Source organism: Triticum aestivum, chromosome 2A (assembly GCF_018294505.1).
Source record: "Triticum aestivum cultivar Chinese Spring chromosome 2A, IWGSC CS RefSeq v2.1, whole genome shotgun sequence".
NCBI classification, from domain to species: domain Eukaryota; kingdom Viridiplantae; phylum Streptophyta; class Magnoliopsida; order Poales; family Poaceae; genus Triticum; species Triticum aestivum.
Window position 1 is genome coordinate 727,066,549 of NC_057797.1, and position 17,409 is coordinate 727,083,957.

Here is a 17,409-nt window from a genome sequence, read left to right on the forward strand (position 1 = left end):
ACATCTCGGATAGTCAAAGCCGCGAGCTATATATCGATAATCATCCTATGTACTACGAGCTAAAAACAATTGTAGCATGTGTGTGCATCCTCACACGCTTTTCCTACTTTCATAGATGCCCCTATTGGTTTGGAACACCAAACTTGCACACAAGGACCTACTGTACTAACTACGTACATTGCCTATGGATCTATCGAGTCATAGTCAAGGTGGTTGTGTTACCTTGTGTATGCATAAAAATCCTCATCTGGGGCACGAGCACAATTGGTTTTGTGCCAAAATTGGCATTGCCAGTGTTTGGTATTGTGCCAAATATTAACTACTACTTGGTTGGTTATCGAGTTGCCTTGTATATCTCACACAGAGTTGCCAATAATTGACAAGTATTGGTATTTGCCAACATTTGGCAATGCCAACATTTCGCTAATCAAATATTGACAGTGAACCAATCATGCTCTACATCCATGCATTTACATATCCCGATTTGAAAACCTGTTATTGCAAGCATTGCAAGACAAGACGATACCAGGAGCGGAGTAGGGTAGAGGCACCGTTGTGTACACTTGAGATATTCGTTCATTTGTTCCACAGAAGAATCGGTTTGCTTCTGGAACCGCGGGTAATCCCCTCCGAATATTCAGGTCTCTGTCTAGCTCACAAGTCAGTTAACCCGTACGTGTTCTCTCACGCTTCCTTCCACGACGACTTGCTTTCGGGACAGACGACGTACCGGGTTGGAGTGGTTACAAGCTTAGCTTAATCGATTAAATGGCGCGAGTTTTATACGTTTAAAAAGTGAAGTTGTTTCTTGAAACACGAGAAAAAAGAAACGAAATCAAACGGCGGGCGGCAACTCCGACTCACAGCCTCGTCTGGTCTCGTCTCAAAAGCAGCACGAAAAAGAAGTACGTAGCCAGGTTTGAACAGCGTGTGGAGGTCTCCAGTCTATACATAATAAGACCCCACCTAGCTGCTCTCATCAGCCCACACTCTTTTCTCGTCTCCCCGATCGAGCTTCAGTCACACACCCAACCCACCTCGCAGGCGACGCGACTCGGCAACTCCAGCCATGGCGGACCGCGTCCACCCCGCGCCACTGCTGCCACTCTCCACCCCACCTGCCCCGCCGACTGACAACAGAGACGCGGCCGCGGAGAACGCGCCGCTGCGCTCCACAGCGGCGGCGCCGGGCGCGTCGTACGTCGTGCATGTGCCCAAGGACCAGGTGCTCCGGGTCCCGCCCCCGGACCGCAAGCTCGCCGCGCGGACGGCCCGGCGCCGCATGCTCCGCCGCGCCTGCTGCGGCGCGTGCTGCGCGCTCCTCCTCCTGCTCGTCCTCGCCGCGGCGTTCGTCGGCGCCGTCTACCTCGTCCTCCGCCCTAGGGCGCCCTCCTTCTCCGTCACATCCCTCTCCGTCGCCGGCCTCCTCGACCCCTCCCCCGCGCAGCTCGACGCCGCCGTGCGCGCGGACAACGGCGCCAACAGGAAGGTCGGCGTGGACTACCGCGGCGGCGGCGAGGTCAGCGTCTCCTACTCCGGCGTCCTCCTCGCGACGGGCCGCTGGCCGGCCTTCTACCAGGCGCCGAGGAACGTGACGCTGATCTCGATGCCGCTCACCGGGAGGGACGGCGTGGCCCTCACGGACGATCAGAGGGGGCGGCTGGCGGAGCAGGCCGCGGCGGGCGCCGTGCCGCTGACGGTGGAGGCGCGGGTGCCGGTGCGGGTGAGGCTCGGGAAGGTGCTGCGGACGTGGACCGTGGACGTGTGGGCGCGGTGCGAGGTCACGGTGGACAGGATCGACGGCGAGACGACGGCCGCCAACAGGGGGTGCAGGGTCAAGGCCAAGCCGCTCTGGTGGTGGTGGTGATCGCCGGGGCGGCGTGAACACCATGCACGGAGGATCTTTGATAAGATCACGGAGTCTAAAAACCCGACCGAGATAGCCTACTACTCTCACAGACAAGAGTTTGGGCCGGCCCCCTATAACAAAGCAAGAATTCGTGAGGTCTAAAAAATGTCCGTGCATTTCTAAAATTGTCCAAAAGTTAAAACAAAATGTCCTGTTTTCTATTTCTGGCACAAATTCAATTCCTTTTGTGTTTTTCAGAAAATATTTGGAATTTTGAAATACTATTCGCATTTTTAAAACTGTTCGTGGTTTTACAAAATCAAGAAAATTCAGAATTCCAAAAAAAATTCACATACTATGAAGAAGGTTTCGGATTTTCAAAATTGTCTTATATTTTCAATATAATGTTTTTGTAATTTCATAAATTATTTTGTAAATAATGTTTTTAAAAAATGTTTCGGATTGTTGGCTGCGGACTAGACTGGGCCGCCCCACCAGATATGAAGCGAGTTTTTTTTTTCTTAACACATGACGTGAAAATTATTTCTTTCTTTTCTTTAATGCACGACGTAATAATTCGAAAAGTAAAACATCTACCATGTAGTCGAACTTCGGGACCTGACAGGGTTGACCTCACTCAAATAGCCACTACACCACATGACTATGACTAACATTATCAGAGGCCCGAACTATTTAGTCAGAAACGAAAGCGTCGAACTTTGAAAATACTTTTTAGGGATTTTTTTAACATATTTTTTTGGTACATTCCAAAAAATGATTCGTACATTCCAAAAAATGTAACATTTCAGGAATGTTCACAAGTTTCAAAAAATATATGTAGAATGTAAAAAAAGTTTGTGTGTTGTAAAAAAACATGCCATACCCTTAACAGGATATACATGGCATACAAAATAAAAAATGTTGAATCATGTAAAAGAAAAGAAAACGAATACAAAAAGAACAAAGAAAAAACAGAGCAATGCGCACGCGCGAGCGACTGCGCTAATGGGCCGGCCCGATTCAGCAAATACCGGCTAAATTCTGTCAAGGTTCAAAATAGACCGGCTTAGAGAGTTTTTTGTGCTGATTTCAAGGGTTGAAATTTCAAGGTTTGATTTAGCTTTTGTCTAAAAATTTAAGGTTTGTTTTGTGCGCGCGCTGTGTTTGGAAATAGTGGAGCCTGAGCTTGGTCGTATGCGAAAAGAGCGTCCCAATTTAACCATTGCCCACATATCTATCATCTGACTTCGCCCGCTAGTTTCTCGAAGCCTAAACCCAAACGTGCGTGCAGTGCAGCTGTATTCATAGGCCACAGGAAGACCATCAAATGGACTTCTTTTTCTTACTAGTTAATGTGTCCAACTCGGGATCAAACGATGCACATGGTCAATAACCAAACAAAACCTTTCGAACTTGCAGCTGCATCAGCGTCAGCATCAGCAAGTGAAAATGCAGATTATGGCGACGAAGCCATCCAAAATCTCCCGTTAGGCCACTTCATTTACGACATATATTGAATATTGATTGTTTATTATTAAACACTTATAATCCCTCCCTTCCGGTTTATAGGCTCAATTCAAACTCTCACCAACCAAGACAGATTGCGAATGGTGGAATAATTTTTATTACTATTTGCAAAAGTATACAAGTAATGGGATCTTTTTATCAAGAAATTGTGTTTATCAATGTATTAATTAAAATGCCATGTGTGAACAATAAAGGACAAAGAAAATTACATGCATTGATGAGTTTTTCTCAGGCTGGTCATAGTTGGAAGTATTACCTTCGTCCTGGTTTATTTGTCCCCATCGTATTTTGTGCCAAAAATTTGACCATAGATTTGCCTAGCAAACTGTTCATGCATGTCATAAAAAATAAATATCATTCAAAACTATGTTCAAATACAAATTCAATGATATAATTTTTATGACATGCATTAGTATTTTGTTAGTTAAATTTTTGGTCAAAATTTGGCATAAAATACAAAGGGCACCAATAAACCAGGACAGAGTTAGTAAATTACTCTGATTTAGATGTTGAATACTCTATGTGCTTCACTTATATCTTTTGAGCTAGGCAATTTTGCACTAGTGCTTTACTTATATCTTTTTAGAGCATGACGATGGCTTTATTTTGTAGAAATTATTAAACTCACATGCTTCACTTATATTATTTTGAGAGTTTCTTTAAACATCATGGTAATTTGCTTTAGTTATGAATTTAGTCCTAATATGATAGACATTCAAGAGAGATATAATAAAAACTTTCATATAAAGTGCATTGAATACTATGAGAAGTTTGATTCCTTATGATTGTTTTGAGATATGAAGGTGGTGATATTAGAGTCATGCTAGTGAGTAATTGTGAATTGGAAAAATACATGTGTTAAGGTTATACCGTTATGTGATGAAGTCGGAGCATTTTTTTATTGTCTTCCTTATGAGTGGCGGTCGGGGACAAACAATGGTCTTTTCCTACCAATCTATCCCCCTAGGAGCATGGCGCGTAGTACTTTATTTAAATGACTAATAGATTTTTGCAATAAGTATGTGAGTTATTTATGACTAATGTTGAGTCCATGGATCATACGCACTCTCACCCTTCTACTATTGCTAGCCTTTCTAGTGTCGCGCAACTTTCGCCGGTACCATACACCCACCATATACCTTCCTCAAAACTGGCATTTTCATAGCCATTCCGAGATATATTTCCATGCAACTTTTCGCCGTTCAGTTTTATTATGACATGTTCCATCATTGTCATATTGCTTTGCATGATCATGAAGTTGACATCGTATTTGTGGCAAAGCCACCTTTTATAATACTTTCATACATGTCACTCTTGAGTCATTGCACATCCCGATACACCACCGGAGACATTCGTATAGAGTCATATTTTGTTCTAAGTATCATTGTAATTCTTGATTTGTAAGTAAATAAAAGTGTGATGATCATCATCACTAGAACATTGTCCCAAGTGAGGACAGGATGATGGAGACTATGATTCCCCTACAAGTTGGGATGATACTCCGGGCGGAAAAAAGAAAGAAAAGAAAAAAAGAGGCCAAAGAAGCCCATAAAAATGAGAGAAAAAAAGAGAATTGGCAATGTTACTATCATTTTTCCACACCCGTGCTTCAAAGTAGCTTCATGATCTACATGATAGAGAGTCTCCTATGTTGTCACTTTCATATACTAGAGGGAATTTTTCATTATAGAACTTGGCTTGTATATTCCGACGATGGGCTTCCTCAAATTGCCCTAGGTCTTCATGAACAAGCAAGTTGGATGCACACTGATACGTCTCCGTCGTGTCTATAATTTTTGATTGTTTCATGCCAATATTATACAACTTTCACATATTTTTGGCAACTTTTTATATGATTTATTGGACTAACCTATTGATCCAATGCCCAGTGCCAGTTCCTGTTTTTTGCATATTTTTTGTCTCGCGGAAAATCCATATCAAACGAAGTCCAAATGCAATAAAATTTTACGGAGAATTATTTTGGAATATATGTGATTTTTGGGAGTTGGAGTCATCGCAGACGGAGGCCCACACAACCCACAAGACACCAGGGCGCGCCCCAGGCCCCTAGCGCATAGTGGTGGGTTGTGCCCTCCTCGAACGTCGGTTGGAGCTCTACTTCGGGCAAAGAAGCTTATATCCGAAAAAACCGTGTTAAATCTCAGCACAATCGGAGTTACGGATCACCCGAAATATAAGAAATGGTTTTCGGCCAGATCTGGGGAACGCAAAGCAGAAGAGAACAGAGAGGGAGATACAATCTCAGAGGGGCTCCCGCCCCTCCGCCGCCATGGAGACCATGGACCAGAGGGGGAACTCTCCTCCCATCTAGGGGGAGGCCAAGGAAGAAGAAGAAGGAGGAGGAGGGGGGGCTCTCTCCCCCTCTCTCTCCCGGTGGCGTCGGAGTTCCGCCGGGGCAAGGATCGTGACGGCGATCTACATCAACAATCTTGCTACCATCAACACCAACTTTATCCCCCTCTATGCAGCAGTGTAACACCCCTTCTCCCCGTTGTAATCTCTACTTAAACATGGTGCTCAACTCCATATATTATTTCCCAATGATCTATGGTTATCCTATGATGTTTGAATAGATACGTTTTGTCATGTGGGTTAATTGTGATCTTGGCTGGTATGATTGTATATTTTATTTATGGTGCTGTACTATGGTGCCCTCCGTCTCGCGCAAACGTGAGGGGCCCCCGCTGTAGGGTGTTGCAATATGTTCATGGTTTGCTTATTGTCAGTTTTGCGGGGGTGACAGCAGCCTAAACGCGGATAAGTGGGTTATGGCGTATGGGAGTAAAGAGGACTTGATACTTAATGCTATGGTTGGGTTCATGACCTTAATGATCTTTAGTAGTTGCGGATGCTTGCTAGAGTTCCAATCATAAGTGCATATGATCCAAGTAGAGGAAGTATGTTACAGCTCATGCCTCTCCCTCATATAAAATTGCAAGAATGATTACCGGTACTTGTTATCGATTGCCTAGGGACAAATGACTTTCTTGTTGACACAAGATATCCACTTTTATTACCTTGCGATTTATTCGTACTTTTATTCTCGCATAGTACTCGTAGTTTTATCCTTGCAAAATAGTTTCATACTTGTTTCCAGTAAAGCAAATGTCAAGTGTGCGTAGAATTGTATCGGTGGTCGATAGAACTTGAGGGAATATTTGTTCTGCCTTTAGCTCCTCGTTGGGTTCGACACTCTTATTTATTGAAGAAGGCTACAAACAATCCCCTATACTTGTGGGTTAACAAGACTTTTTTCTGGCGCCGTTGCCGGGGAGCAATAGCGTGTGGTGAATATTCTCGTGTGTGCTTGTTTGATTTATCACTAAGTAGTTTTTATTTTCTGTCCTAAGTTGTTCTCTATCTTTAGTTATGGATATGGAACACGAAACACCAAGAAAATTAGTTGTACTTGCTACTCATGGAGATGGGGAACCTCCTAAAACCCTCGATGCTCGTTATGTGAAAAATATTATGCACTACTTTGATAATCCTGAGAAAACCCCATTCAACTTGATAATGGGAGTAACGTTGGATCAACGTGAATACTTTAGGGATTATCGCTTGACATGAAAAGGGAAACTTTTATGGGATCAAATCCATATGTTGCATTGGCATGCTTGGAATTTATGCTTGAGATATGACTATACTTGTTGCTCTAGGATGAATGCTCCACATCTTTCCTTTTCATGCAAATTTAATGAATATGAAACCTTGGCTTCTTATGCTAATGGTATATATGATTATTATGATGTGGAAGGAATAGAAGAATTTAAGGGTGCTTATGAAATTGAATCTTTGTTTGAGAAGTTTGAAGATTTTGATGATTCTGTTTATAGACCTGAAAATTTTGCTATCCTTAAATATTGATATGATAATTATTAATGCAATTACGATATTGATGTATTTATTGAGAAAGTCTCGGCTGTCCAAGAAGAGACTAATATTTTGCAGGAGTCTATGAAAGAAGAAATTGATAAAACTGTGAGCTCATTGTATGAAAAAAGATGATGAGGAGAGCGAAGAACAAAAGGAGGAAGAGTGGATTAGCTACATGTGTCCACCTTCTAATGAGAGTAACTCTTTAACTCATACATTGTTTAATTTCCCTTCGTTCTTACTGAAGGATTAATGCTATGATAATTGCTATGATCCCATTGATTCTTTTGAAATATCCTTTTTTGATGAACTTGATGCTTGTGGCCAAGATGCCAATATGAATTATGCTTATGGAGATAAACTTGCTATAGTTTTTTATATTAAGAATAAAATTATTGTTGTCGCACCCACACATGATAGTCCTATTATCTTTTTCAATTCTCCCAACTACACTATATCGGAGAAGTTTGCTTTTATTAAGGATTACATTGATGGGTCGCCTTTTATCCTTGCACATGATAATTTTGATGAATATAATATGTATGTGCTTGCTGCTCGTACTTGCAATTATTATGAGAGAGGAACTACATCTCCACCTCTCTATGTTTCCAACATGAATAAATTGCAAGAAACTAGTTATACTATGCATTGGCCTTTACTTGATGTGCATGAATTGTTCTTATATGACATGCCGATGCATAGGAAGAGAGTTAGACTTCGTCATTGCATGATATATGTTGCTTTGTGCTCACTACTAAATGTCAAATCATTGTTAATTCAAATTGGCTTTGATATACCTTGGGATCTGGGTGGATCCATTAATTGAGCACTTCATGCCTAGCTTAATGGCTTTAAAGAAAGCGCTGCCAGGGAGACAACCGAGAAGTTTTAAAGAGTCATTTATTTATGTTGAGTGCTTTTATAAAGTTTAGAAACAAAAAAAATATAGAGGGGAACTTAAAACTTCATAAAAAGAAAAGTGAAAGTGAGATAGACAAGCACCGTGGAAGCGAGAGCATGCCTTGAACTTTGTTCATACCCATGGAAACTTTGTGAATCTTGAATTGCAGAAATTTTTCAACAAAAATAATTTTACCCTTATACAATTCCATTGTATTATAAAATTAATGTGCCAAGATTTGCCTTTAGAATGTTTAGATTGCTTGTTGGTATGTGTGGTGCAGAAACAGAAACTTTGTCTATAGTGCGTGATTTTATATTTTTTTACTAAAACATCAAAAGCTTCTGAAACCTTTTGCACAGTCTTGATATACAAATTTTTTATTTTTTCTATTTTTTTCAGAATTTTTGGAGTACTAGAAGTATCGGGAATATTCAGATTACTACATACTGTCCTGTTTAAGACATATTCTGTTTTTTATGCATTGTTTTGCTTGTTTTGATGAAACTATCGATTCTATCGGTGGTATAATCCATGGAAAAGTTATATTACAGTAGCTACAATGCAAAAATAAAATATGAATTGGTTTGCAATAGTATTTATAGTAGTGATTTGCTTTATTATACTAACGAATCTTACCGAGCTTTCTGTTGAGTTTTGTGTGGATGAAGTGATCAAAGATCAAGGAGGTCTCAATATGAGGAGAAGGAGGAAAGGCAAGAGCTCAATCTTGGGGATTCCCAAGCCACTCCAAGTAAATATTCAAGGAGACTCAAGCGTCTAAGCTTGGGGATGCCCCGGAAGGCATCCCATCTTTCTTCAACAAGTATCGATATGTTTTCGTTCTCGTTTCGTTCATGTGATATGTGTAAATCTTGAAGCGTCTTTTGCGTTTAGTTTTCATTTTTATTTTATGCAATATGCTGGTATGAGATAGTCCATAGTTGATTTATAGAATGCTCATTGCACTTCACTTATATCATTTGAGTGTGGCTTTATAGAATGCTTCATGTGCTTCACTTATATCATTTGAACTTTGGACTGTCTGTTTCTCTTCACATAGAAAACCGTTATTTGAAGAATGCTCTTTTGCTTCACTTATATTTATTAGAGCATGATTTTTTGTATAAAGAATTAAACTCTCGTGCTTCACTTATATCTATTTAGAGAGTCAAAAGGAATTGAACATTTGTATGGTTAGTCATAAAATCCTACATAAAAATTATGGATCACTGAATACGATATGTTTGATTGACTTGGAGCATGATTTATGGATCACTGAATACGAATAGTTTTGCGATATAGAGATGGAATATGTGGGAGGTACTGGTAACAAGTTGTGGTTAGTAAGAATATTGATGTTAAGGTTTATGATTCCCAAGTATGCACGTATAGTCTCTCGTTATGTTATGATGTTGGAGCATGATTTATTATTGATTGTCTTTCTTATGAGTGGCGGTTGGGGACAAGCGATGGTCTTTTCCTACCAATCTATCCCCCTAAGGACATGCATAGTAGTACTTTACTTTAAGGGCTAATAAACTTTTACAATAAGTATATGAGTTCTTTTTGAAATTGGATCTCCTTGCCGAATACTACACGATGGGCGGAACGAGGGTAAAAGCTATGCATTAACTTTTACTTGGAAACTCACCGTGGACACACATCTCAGATAGTCAAAGCCGCGAGCTATATATCCATTATCATCCTATCGTACTATGAGCTAAAAACAATTGTAGCATGCGTGTGCATCCTCACACGCCTTTCCTACTTTCATAGATGCTTCTTTTGGTTTGGAACGCCAAACTTGCACACAAGGACCTATTGTACTAACTACGTACATTGCCCATAGATCTATCTAGTCATAGTTAAGGTGGTTGTGTTTCCTTGTGTACGCACAGAAATTCTCATCTGGTGTACGAGCACAATTGGTTTTGTGTCAAAATTGGCATTGCCAGTGTTTGGTATTGTGCCAAATATTGACTACTACTTAGTTGGTTCGAGTTGCCTTGCATATCTCATACAAAGTTGCCAATAATTGATAAGTATTGGTATTTGCCAACATTTCGCTAGTCAAATATTGACAATGAACCAATCATGCTCTACATCCATGCATTTACATATCTCGATTTGAAAACCTGTTATTGCAAGCATTGCAAGACAAGACGATACCTGGAGCACAGTAGAGTAGAGGCACCGTTGTGTACACTTGAGATATTCATTCATTATTCCACAGAAGAATCGCTTTGCTTCTGGAACCGCGAGTAATCCCCTCCGAATATTCAGGCCTCTGTCTAGCTCACAAGTCAGTTAACCCGTACATGTTCTCTGACGCTTTCTTTCACGACGCCTTGCCTTCAAGACAGACAACGTACCGGGTTAGAGTGGTTAGAGCATCTATAGCCCGACCTCTCAATCCGTCTCATACCTTTAGATGGACTGTCCGGTCATGATTTTTAAACGGGCCCCTCAAACGGTCATCAAACGGCTCTCAAACGTTCGGGTTGACCGACATTTTCCATATCCAGCCAAGTATGGGGCGGATAAGGAGGAGCCCAGGCACGCCCGCCATGTCGGACCCGGCGCACGTTGGCTCATCCGACCCCACATAAAATCCTTCTCATTCGCTCGCGAGACCAAACCTTAGCCACTTCACTCTCCTCTCCTCCGTCACCCGGGCTCGTCTCCGGCTCCTTCCGGTCGTCTCCGGCATGGCGGGCAGCGAATCCGAGTCCGTCACCTCCGGATCTGTCGACTCCGAACTCATCCCACGCGGCCCCAAGAAGGAGATGGCCATCCGGCTTGTGCTCTGCCGCGCCCGAGAGGAGGCCCATGCATGGCTGCGCTCGCACTCCATCCGTCGGGAATCCATTGCATCCACACAAATGACGCATGGATCCGGCGCTAGGCCGGCCGTAGCTGCCTCGCCGGAGGCCGTGCGGTCTGTCTGGCGTCCGAACACATTGACGGACGCGCAACCCCTCCGGTGGCGCGCCGATATTCGGGACGCACCATCGTCCCACGAGGCCATGGCACAACGTGCCTGCCGTGCAAGGCACCGGGCGCGGGAGACGGCGGCAGCTCTCGTGACGGCGGACGTCGTCGAGGAGGAGTCCCATTCTTCAGTGCCCAGTATGGCATATCAGCCTGGGCGCCGCAACCGCATCGTGGTGGACGTCGGCAGTTCGCCCCCGGACGGATCCGTCATCGATCTGACGTCCACCGGCACCGTTCGAGTTTCGGTCTCCGACGAGAAAGAGTAGGGCATGGGAGACGACGAAGCCTTGAGTCCCGTAAGCCGGCTCGTATCTCATGCCCCACCCTACCTTGCCGGCGACCGGACAAACATTCTGAGGAGCGCAGCCGGCCGCCGGACATGGCAAGGGCAAAGCCGGACGAGCGAAACCGGACGAAGCTCCGCTCAAAGAACGTTGTGTTGCATATAATAATATGAATTTGAGATTTTTAATTTGAAATATCTGGATGTAAAATGCGTTTTTTGAGGGGTCCGCTAGAATTGCCAAGTTCGGCCGTAGATGCTTTTTCAAGTTTAGCTTAATCGATCAAATGACGTGAGTTTTATGTTTAAAAAGTGAAGTTGTTTCTTGAAACACGAGAAAAAGAAAAAAAAATCAAACGGCGGCAACTCCGACTGGCAGCCTCGTCTCGTCTCAAAAGCAGCACGGAAAAGAAGTAGCCAGGTTTGAACAGCGTGTGGCGACCGTTTCCCACGTGTCCCTTTCGGCTTCGTCTCCACGCGCTACCTCCTCAGTCTATATCTATACATAAATAAGACCCAGCTAGCAGCTCATCAGCTCACACTCTTCTCTCGATCGTCTCCCCGATCGAGCTTCAGTCACACACCCAACCCACCGCGCAGCCGCAGGCGAGGCGACTCGGCAACTCCAGCCATGGCGGACCGCGTCCACCCCGCGCCGCTGCTGCCACTCTCCATCCCACCTGCCCCGCCAACTGACAACAGCGTCGCGGCCGCGGAGACAGCGCCGCTGCGCTCCACAGCGGCGGCGCCGGGCGCGTCGTACGTCGTGCATGTGCCCAAGGACCAGGCGCTCCGGGTCCCGCCCCCGGACCGCAAGCTCGCCGCGCGGCCGGCCCGGCGCCGCATGCTCCGCCGCGCCTGCTGCGGCGCGTGCTGCGCGCTCCTCCTCCTGCTCGTCCTCGCCGCGGCGTTCGTCGGCGCCGCCTACCTCGTCTTCCGCCCCAGGGCGCCCTCCTTCTCCGTCACGTCCCTCTCCGTCGCCGGCCTCCTCGACCCATCCCCCGCGCAGCTCGACGCCGCCGTGCGCGCGGACAACGGCGCCAACAGGAAGGTCGGCGTGGACTACCTCGGCGGCGGCGAGGTCAGCGTCTCCTACTCCGGCGTCCTCCTCGCGACGGGCCGCTGGTCGGCCTTCTACCAGGCGCCGAGGAACGTGACGCTGATCTCGATGCCACTCTCCGGGAGGGACGGCGTGGGTGTGGCCCTCACGGACGATCAGAGGGGGCGGCTGGCGGAGCAGGCCGCTGCGGGCGCCGTGCCGCTGACGGTGGAGGCGCGGGTGCCGGTGCGGGTGAGGCTCGGGAAGGTGCTGCGGACGTGGACCGTGGACGTGTGGGCGCGGTGCGAGGTCACGGTGGACAGGATCGACGGCGAGACGACGGCCGCCAACAGGGGGTGCAGGGTCAAGGCCAAGCCGCTCTGGTGGTGGTGGTGATCGCCGGGGCGGCGTGAACACCATGCACGGAGGATCTTTGATAAGATCACGGGGTGCATGCAAATAGTACAATCAACGAGCAGCAGAGCATTCTGATCAGTTGTAGATGCACGTATGCTACCTCGAAGTTGTAGACGAAAACTAAATCAAATCCTGAACTTCGAATTCCGGAAATTGACAGTTCTGAACTTGTAATTTGGGCCTATTTTGGACCGTAGACCTATTTGGCCCATTGGGAATAGTATAATCCCGACCGGGATAACCTGCTACTCTCACAGACAAGAATTTGGCATGGCTCACTATAACAAAACAAGAATTCGTCAGGTCTAAAAAATGTCCGCGCATTTCTAAAATTGTGCAGAAGTTAAAAAACAAATCCTTCGGACAGGCTGCGAATTGAGTTCCTCGCGTCGCTCTTGCGGGCGGCGGCGAGGGAACCCTAGCCCCCACCCCGCGCCCTCCTCCTACACCATCCTCTCCCCTCGCTGCCGCCAGAAGGCGCTGCCGGGCGAAGCCCGGTGTGCGTCGTCGGCGGCGGGGCCCTTCTTCTCCTCCCGGCGTGCGGCTGTAACACGAGATGCGGCGACGTGGAGGAGTCTTGCCTGATGTGGCGAGGGTGCGTCGTGTGGCGCGGCGGCCAGACAGCGGCACGAGCGGGTGGCCAGGCCATGGCGGCTGCGTGAGGGGTTGGCTTCGGGGCGGCGGCGCGGTCACGGATCTATCGTGGATCTAGTCCTACGGGCGCGGTCTCGGCCTCCCCTACTCGGCCGACGGGTCTCGGTGGGGGGACTTCTCTTTGCTGAGATCTGGCAGCGGCGGCCTGGATCATCCAGACCCCGGCAAGGATGGCGGCGGCCCGTGCACAAGAGATGGAGGTCTTCGATCAGATTTGGGTGAAAACCTGCTATTGGCTATTGCCAAGGCCGACGATGGCGACGCTGTCCGCGTCGTTCCCTTCCTGAAGGCATCGCAGAGCAAAACTTCAAGGCCACTCTCTGCTTCCTCCGGGGGAAACCCTAAATCAGTAGATTGGATGACGGCGGCTCTCTGGTGTCGTTTTCCCCTTGGGGCGTCATTTTTGGAGGTGCACACGGGCTCGAGGGACCAGAGGACGGCGTCTTTGGTGGAGCGGTGCTTCATGCTACCTCTTGAGCACTGCGTTGGTTTTCCCTTGAAGAGGAAAGGGTGATGCAATAAAGCAGCGTAAGTATTTCCCTCAGTTTTTGATAACCAAGGTATCAATCCAGTAGAAGACCACACAAAAGTCACCTTGTACCTACACACACAAATAAGAATCTCGCAACCAACGCGATAAAGGGGTTGTCAATCCCTTCACGGCCACTTGCAAGAGTAAGATCTGATAGAGATAATAATAATAAGATAAATATTTTTGGTATTTTTTTGATATATAGATTGAAAGTAAAGATTGCAAAATAAAGTAGATTGGAAACTTGTATCATGGAGAATAGACTCGGGGCCATAGGTTTCACTAGTGGCTTCTCTCAAGAAAGCATAAGTATTACGGTGGGTGAACAAATTACTGTCGAGCAATTGATATAAAAGCGAATAATTATGAGAATATCTAGGCATGATCATGTATATAGGCATCATGTCCGAGACAAGTAGACTGAAACGATTCTGCATCTACTACTATTACTCCACACATCGACCGCTATCCAGCATGCATCTAGAGTATTAAGTTCATAAAAATAGAGTAACGCCTTAAGCAAGATGACATGGTGTAGAGGGATAAACTCATGCAATATGATGCAAACCCCATCTTTTTATCCTCGATGGCAACAATACAATACGTGTCGGTTCCCTTTCTGTCACTGGGACCGAGCACCGCAAGATTGAACCCAAAGCTAAGCACTTCTCCCATTGCAAGAAAGATCAATCTAGTAGGCCAAACCAAACCGATAATTCGAAGAGACTTGCAAAGATAAACCAATCATACATAAAAGAATTCAGAGGAGATTCAAATATTGTTCATAGATAAACTTGATCATAAACCCACAATTCATCGGATCTCGACAAACACACCGAAAAATAAGAACACACAGTCACTCAGTGAAGATAAAAGATAGTGCAATCATACAATGACTTCACAAGGAGTAACAGTACGTAAAGAGAAGGGAAGGATGAAACCAGTGACTCGTTGAAGACAATGATGTGTTGGACCAGTTCCAGTTGCTGTGACAACTGTATGTCTGGTTAGGGCGGCTAGGTATTTAAACCTGAGGACACACAGTCCCGGACACCCAGTACTGAACACGCAACTCAGGACACCCAGTCCTCACCGTATTCCCCTTGAGCAAAGGTGTAACACCCCGGATGTAACTTTCCCAATTTGTACTCCAACTCTTGTCGTTTCCGGCGTTAAGTTATTTTATTTTCTCGAGTTCGGGTTTTTGTCTCCGTGTGTTGTTGTCATTGTCATGCATCTCATATCATGTCATCATGTGCATTGCATTTGCATACGTGTTCATCTCATGCACTCGAGCATTTTCCCCGTTGTCCGTTTTGCATTCCGGCGCTTCGTTCTCCTCCGGTGTTCATTTCTAGCTTTCTTTCGTGTGTGGGGATTAAACATTTCCGGATTGGACCGAGACTTGCCAAGCGGACTTAGTTTACTACCGGTAGACCGCCTGTCAAGTTTCATACCATTTGTACTTCGTTTGATACTCCAACGGTTAACCGAGGGACCGAAAAGGCCTCGTGTATGTTGCAACCCAACACCCCTCCATTTTGGCCCGAAAACCCACCAAAGACCCTTCCATCACCTACAGCGTTCGATCACGATCGCGTGGCTGAAAATCATACCTCATTTGGAGCCTCCTAGCTCCTACATGTATAAATAGGCCTTCCCCGTCCAAATTCGCGGATCATCCTACCCTAACCCTAGTCCCCTAACCCTAGTCCCGCTCCTCTCCGCGCGGCCGGACATGTCCGTCGCCGCCCGGACGCACCGCCGCCGCCAATAGGAGCCCACCACCTGTCCCTCCGCCGCGTCTCTCTCCTCCGGCCCGCCGGGCCCGAGGCCGACCCTCCTCGCCGCACCACCGGGCCGCGCCCTCCCACGCCCGACGCCGCTGCAGCCCCGCCGCCGACTTCGCCGACCAGCCGCCGCCCCGCCACCGACGTCCGCCGCCCCGGTCGCCGGCGCGCGCCGCCCCGGCCACCGGCGCCCGCCGCTCCGGCCGCCATGTCCACGGCCACCTCGCCGCCGACGTCCGCCGCCCTCCGCCGCCTTCCTCCCGCGCCGGCGAGCGCCGCCAAGTCCGGCCACCGCGCTGCTCCTCCCCTCCGGCGAGCTACAGTTGCAATGGCGACGAACCTCGGGATCCGTTCCGGTCGGATCCAGATCTAGATCTGAAACTTCTCGGTTGACCTTTTTACCCCCGAACCCTAATCCATATGCCCATGTTCATCATGCCGTAACTTTGCATCCGTAGCTCCGTTTTGGGCATATAGCATATCAAAATGTTCGTCTTCGAGAGTACATCATTTCATTCCATTGCATCATTTTCATTTGAGTTCATCTTGATGCCTGAAATGCTGTTAGAAGAGGGCTACTTGAGATAATTGTCAGATCTGCTACTCCATTTAGATATTTGTCATTTTTGCCATGATTACTGTGTGCATGATATGCCCATGAGCTCTACATATGTTTTGTTAAGGGTTTTGCCATCTTTCCAGAGGTGAAACCCATGTATTTTTGTGATGTGTGTGGTGACTAGCACAAGCTTGCAAAGTGAGGCACTTGGTAATGCTGATTTCAGAGACTTAGCAATTCTACTAAGTCCTTGACCTATTTATCTCATATGGCCATATGTTCTTGTTGTTTCCTAGTGATCCGTGCCTCTTTTGAGGATGATCAGTAAGGATGTTTTGTTAATCTTGTAGTGCTCTATCCATCTGTGTGTTTGTTTGCAATTATGGAGCACCCTAGCTTGAGTCAATCGAGCTCTACTTTTGCTATTTCGTAATTCTGGGCAGATTGTCTACTTGTTAGCGATTTTGCCGATGATGTTGTAGTTGATCTGTGCATGCTATGCTATTTTTCTTGCCATGTCTAGCTTTCATTTTATGTATTCTTGATGGGTGTATGCTTATCTTGTCATGACTTGCTCCGTAGTGAGTGCATCGAGCTCGTAAACATGCCTACTTGATATCTGTTTTCAGCATGCTCCAGTTTTCACTAAGTCTGAAAACTGATTGTGCTTTTGCTATGTTCACATGCTTGCAATTGTATTTTCTGATCCCTTTTGGCTCAAGGTCACTAAGGGACTTTTGTTAAGCTCTTTGAGTAGCTCCATGCCATGCTTTACTTTGCCATGTTCAGGTCCTGTAGCATATAGTTTTGTTGCTCCAAAGTGTGCTACCTGATCTGAAATTCCAGACAAGTGTTAATTTCACCAAGTCTGAGATCTGTTTACCATATGCATTTTTGCCATGCTTGTTTGAACCTGTTAATGGATGAATTGGCCGTAGCTCAGTGCTAGACTTTTGTTAAGCAT

General features: G+C 46.2%; 2 protein-coding genes across 2 annotated transcripts; both read left to right on the forward strand.

Annotated features, from left to right (window-relative positions):
- The first annotated feature begins 1,069 nt into the window (after window positions 1-1,069).
- On the forward strand, window positions 1,070-1,875 carry LOC123186243 (NDR1/HIN1-like protein 13). The gene has a single exon (XM_044598028.1). It carries the CDS (start codon window positions 1,070-1,072, stop codon window positions 1,865-1,867), a length of 798 nt encoding a protein of 265 aa, XP_044453963.1. The 3' UTR covers window positions 1,868-1,875.
- A 10,210-nt stretch (window positions 1,876-12,085) lies between these two features.
- Window positions 12,086-13,053, forward strand: LOC123186244 (NDR1/HIN1-like protein 13). The gene has a single exon (XM_044598029.1). It carries the CDS (start codon window positions 12,086-12,088, stop codon window positions 12,887-12,889), a length of 804 nt encoding a protein of 267 aa, XP_044453964.1. The 3' UTR covers window positions 12,890-13,053.
- The last annotated feature ends 4,356 nt before the right edge of the window (window positions 13,054-17,409 follow it).

Bases quoted from the DNA above. Each gene is read 5' to 3' on its own strand.
- LOC123186244 (XM_044598029.1), top strand. From the start codon at position 12,086: ATGGCGGACCGCGTCCACCCCGCGCCGCTGCTGCCACTCTCCATCCCA.
- LOC123186243 (XM_044598028.1), top strand. From the start codon at position 1,070: ATGGCGGACCGCGTCCACCCCGCGCCACTGCTGCCACTCTCCACCCCA.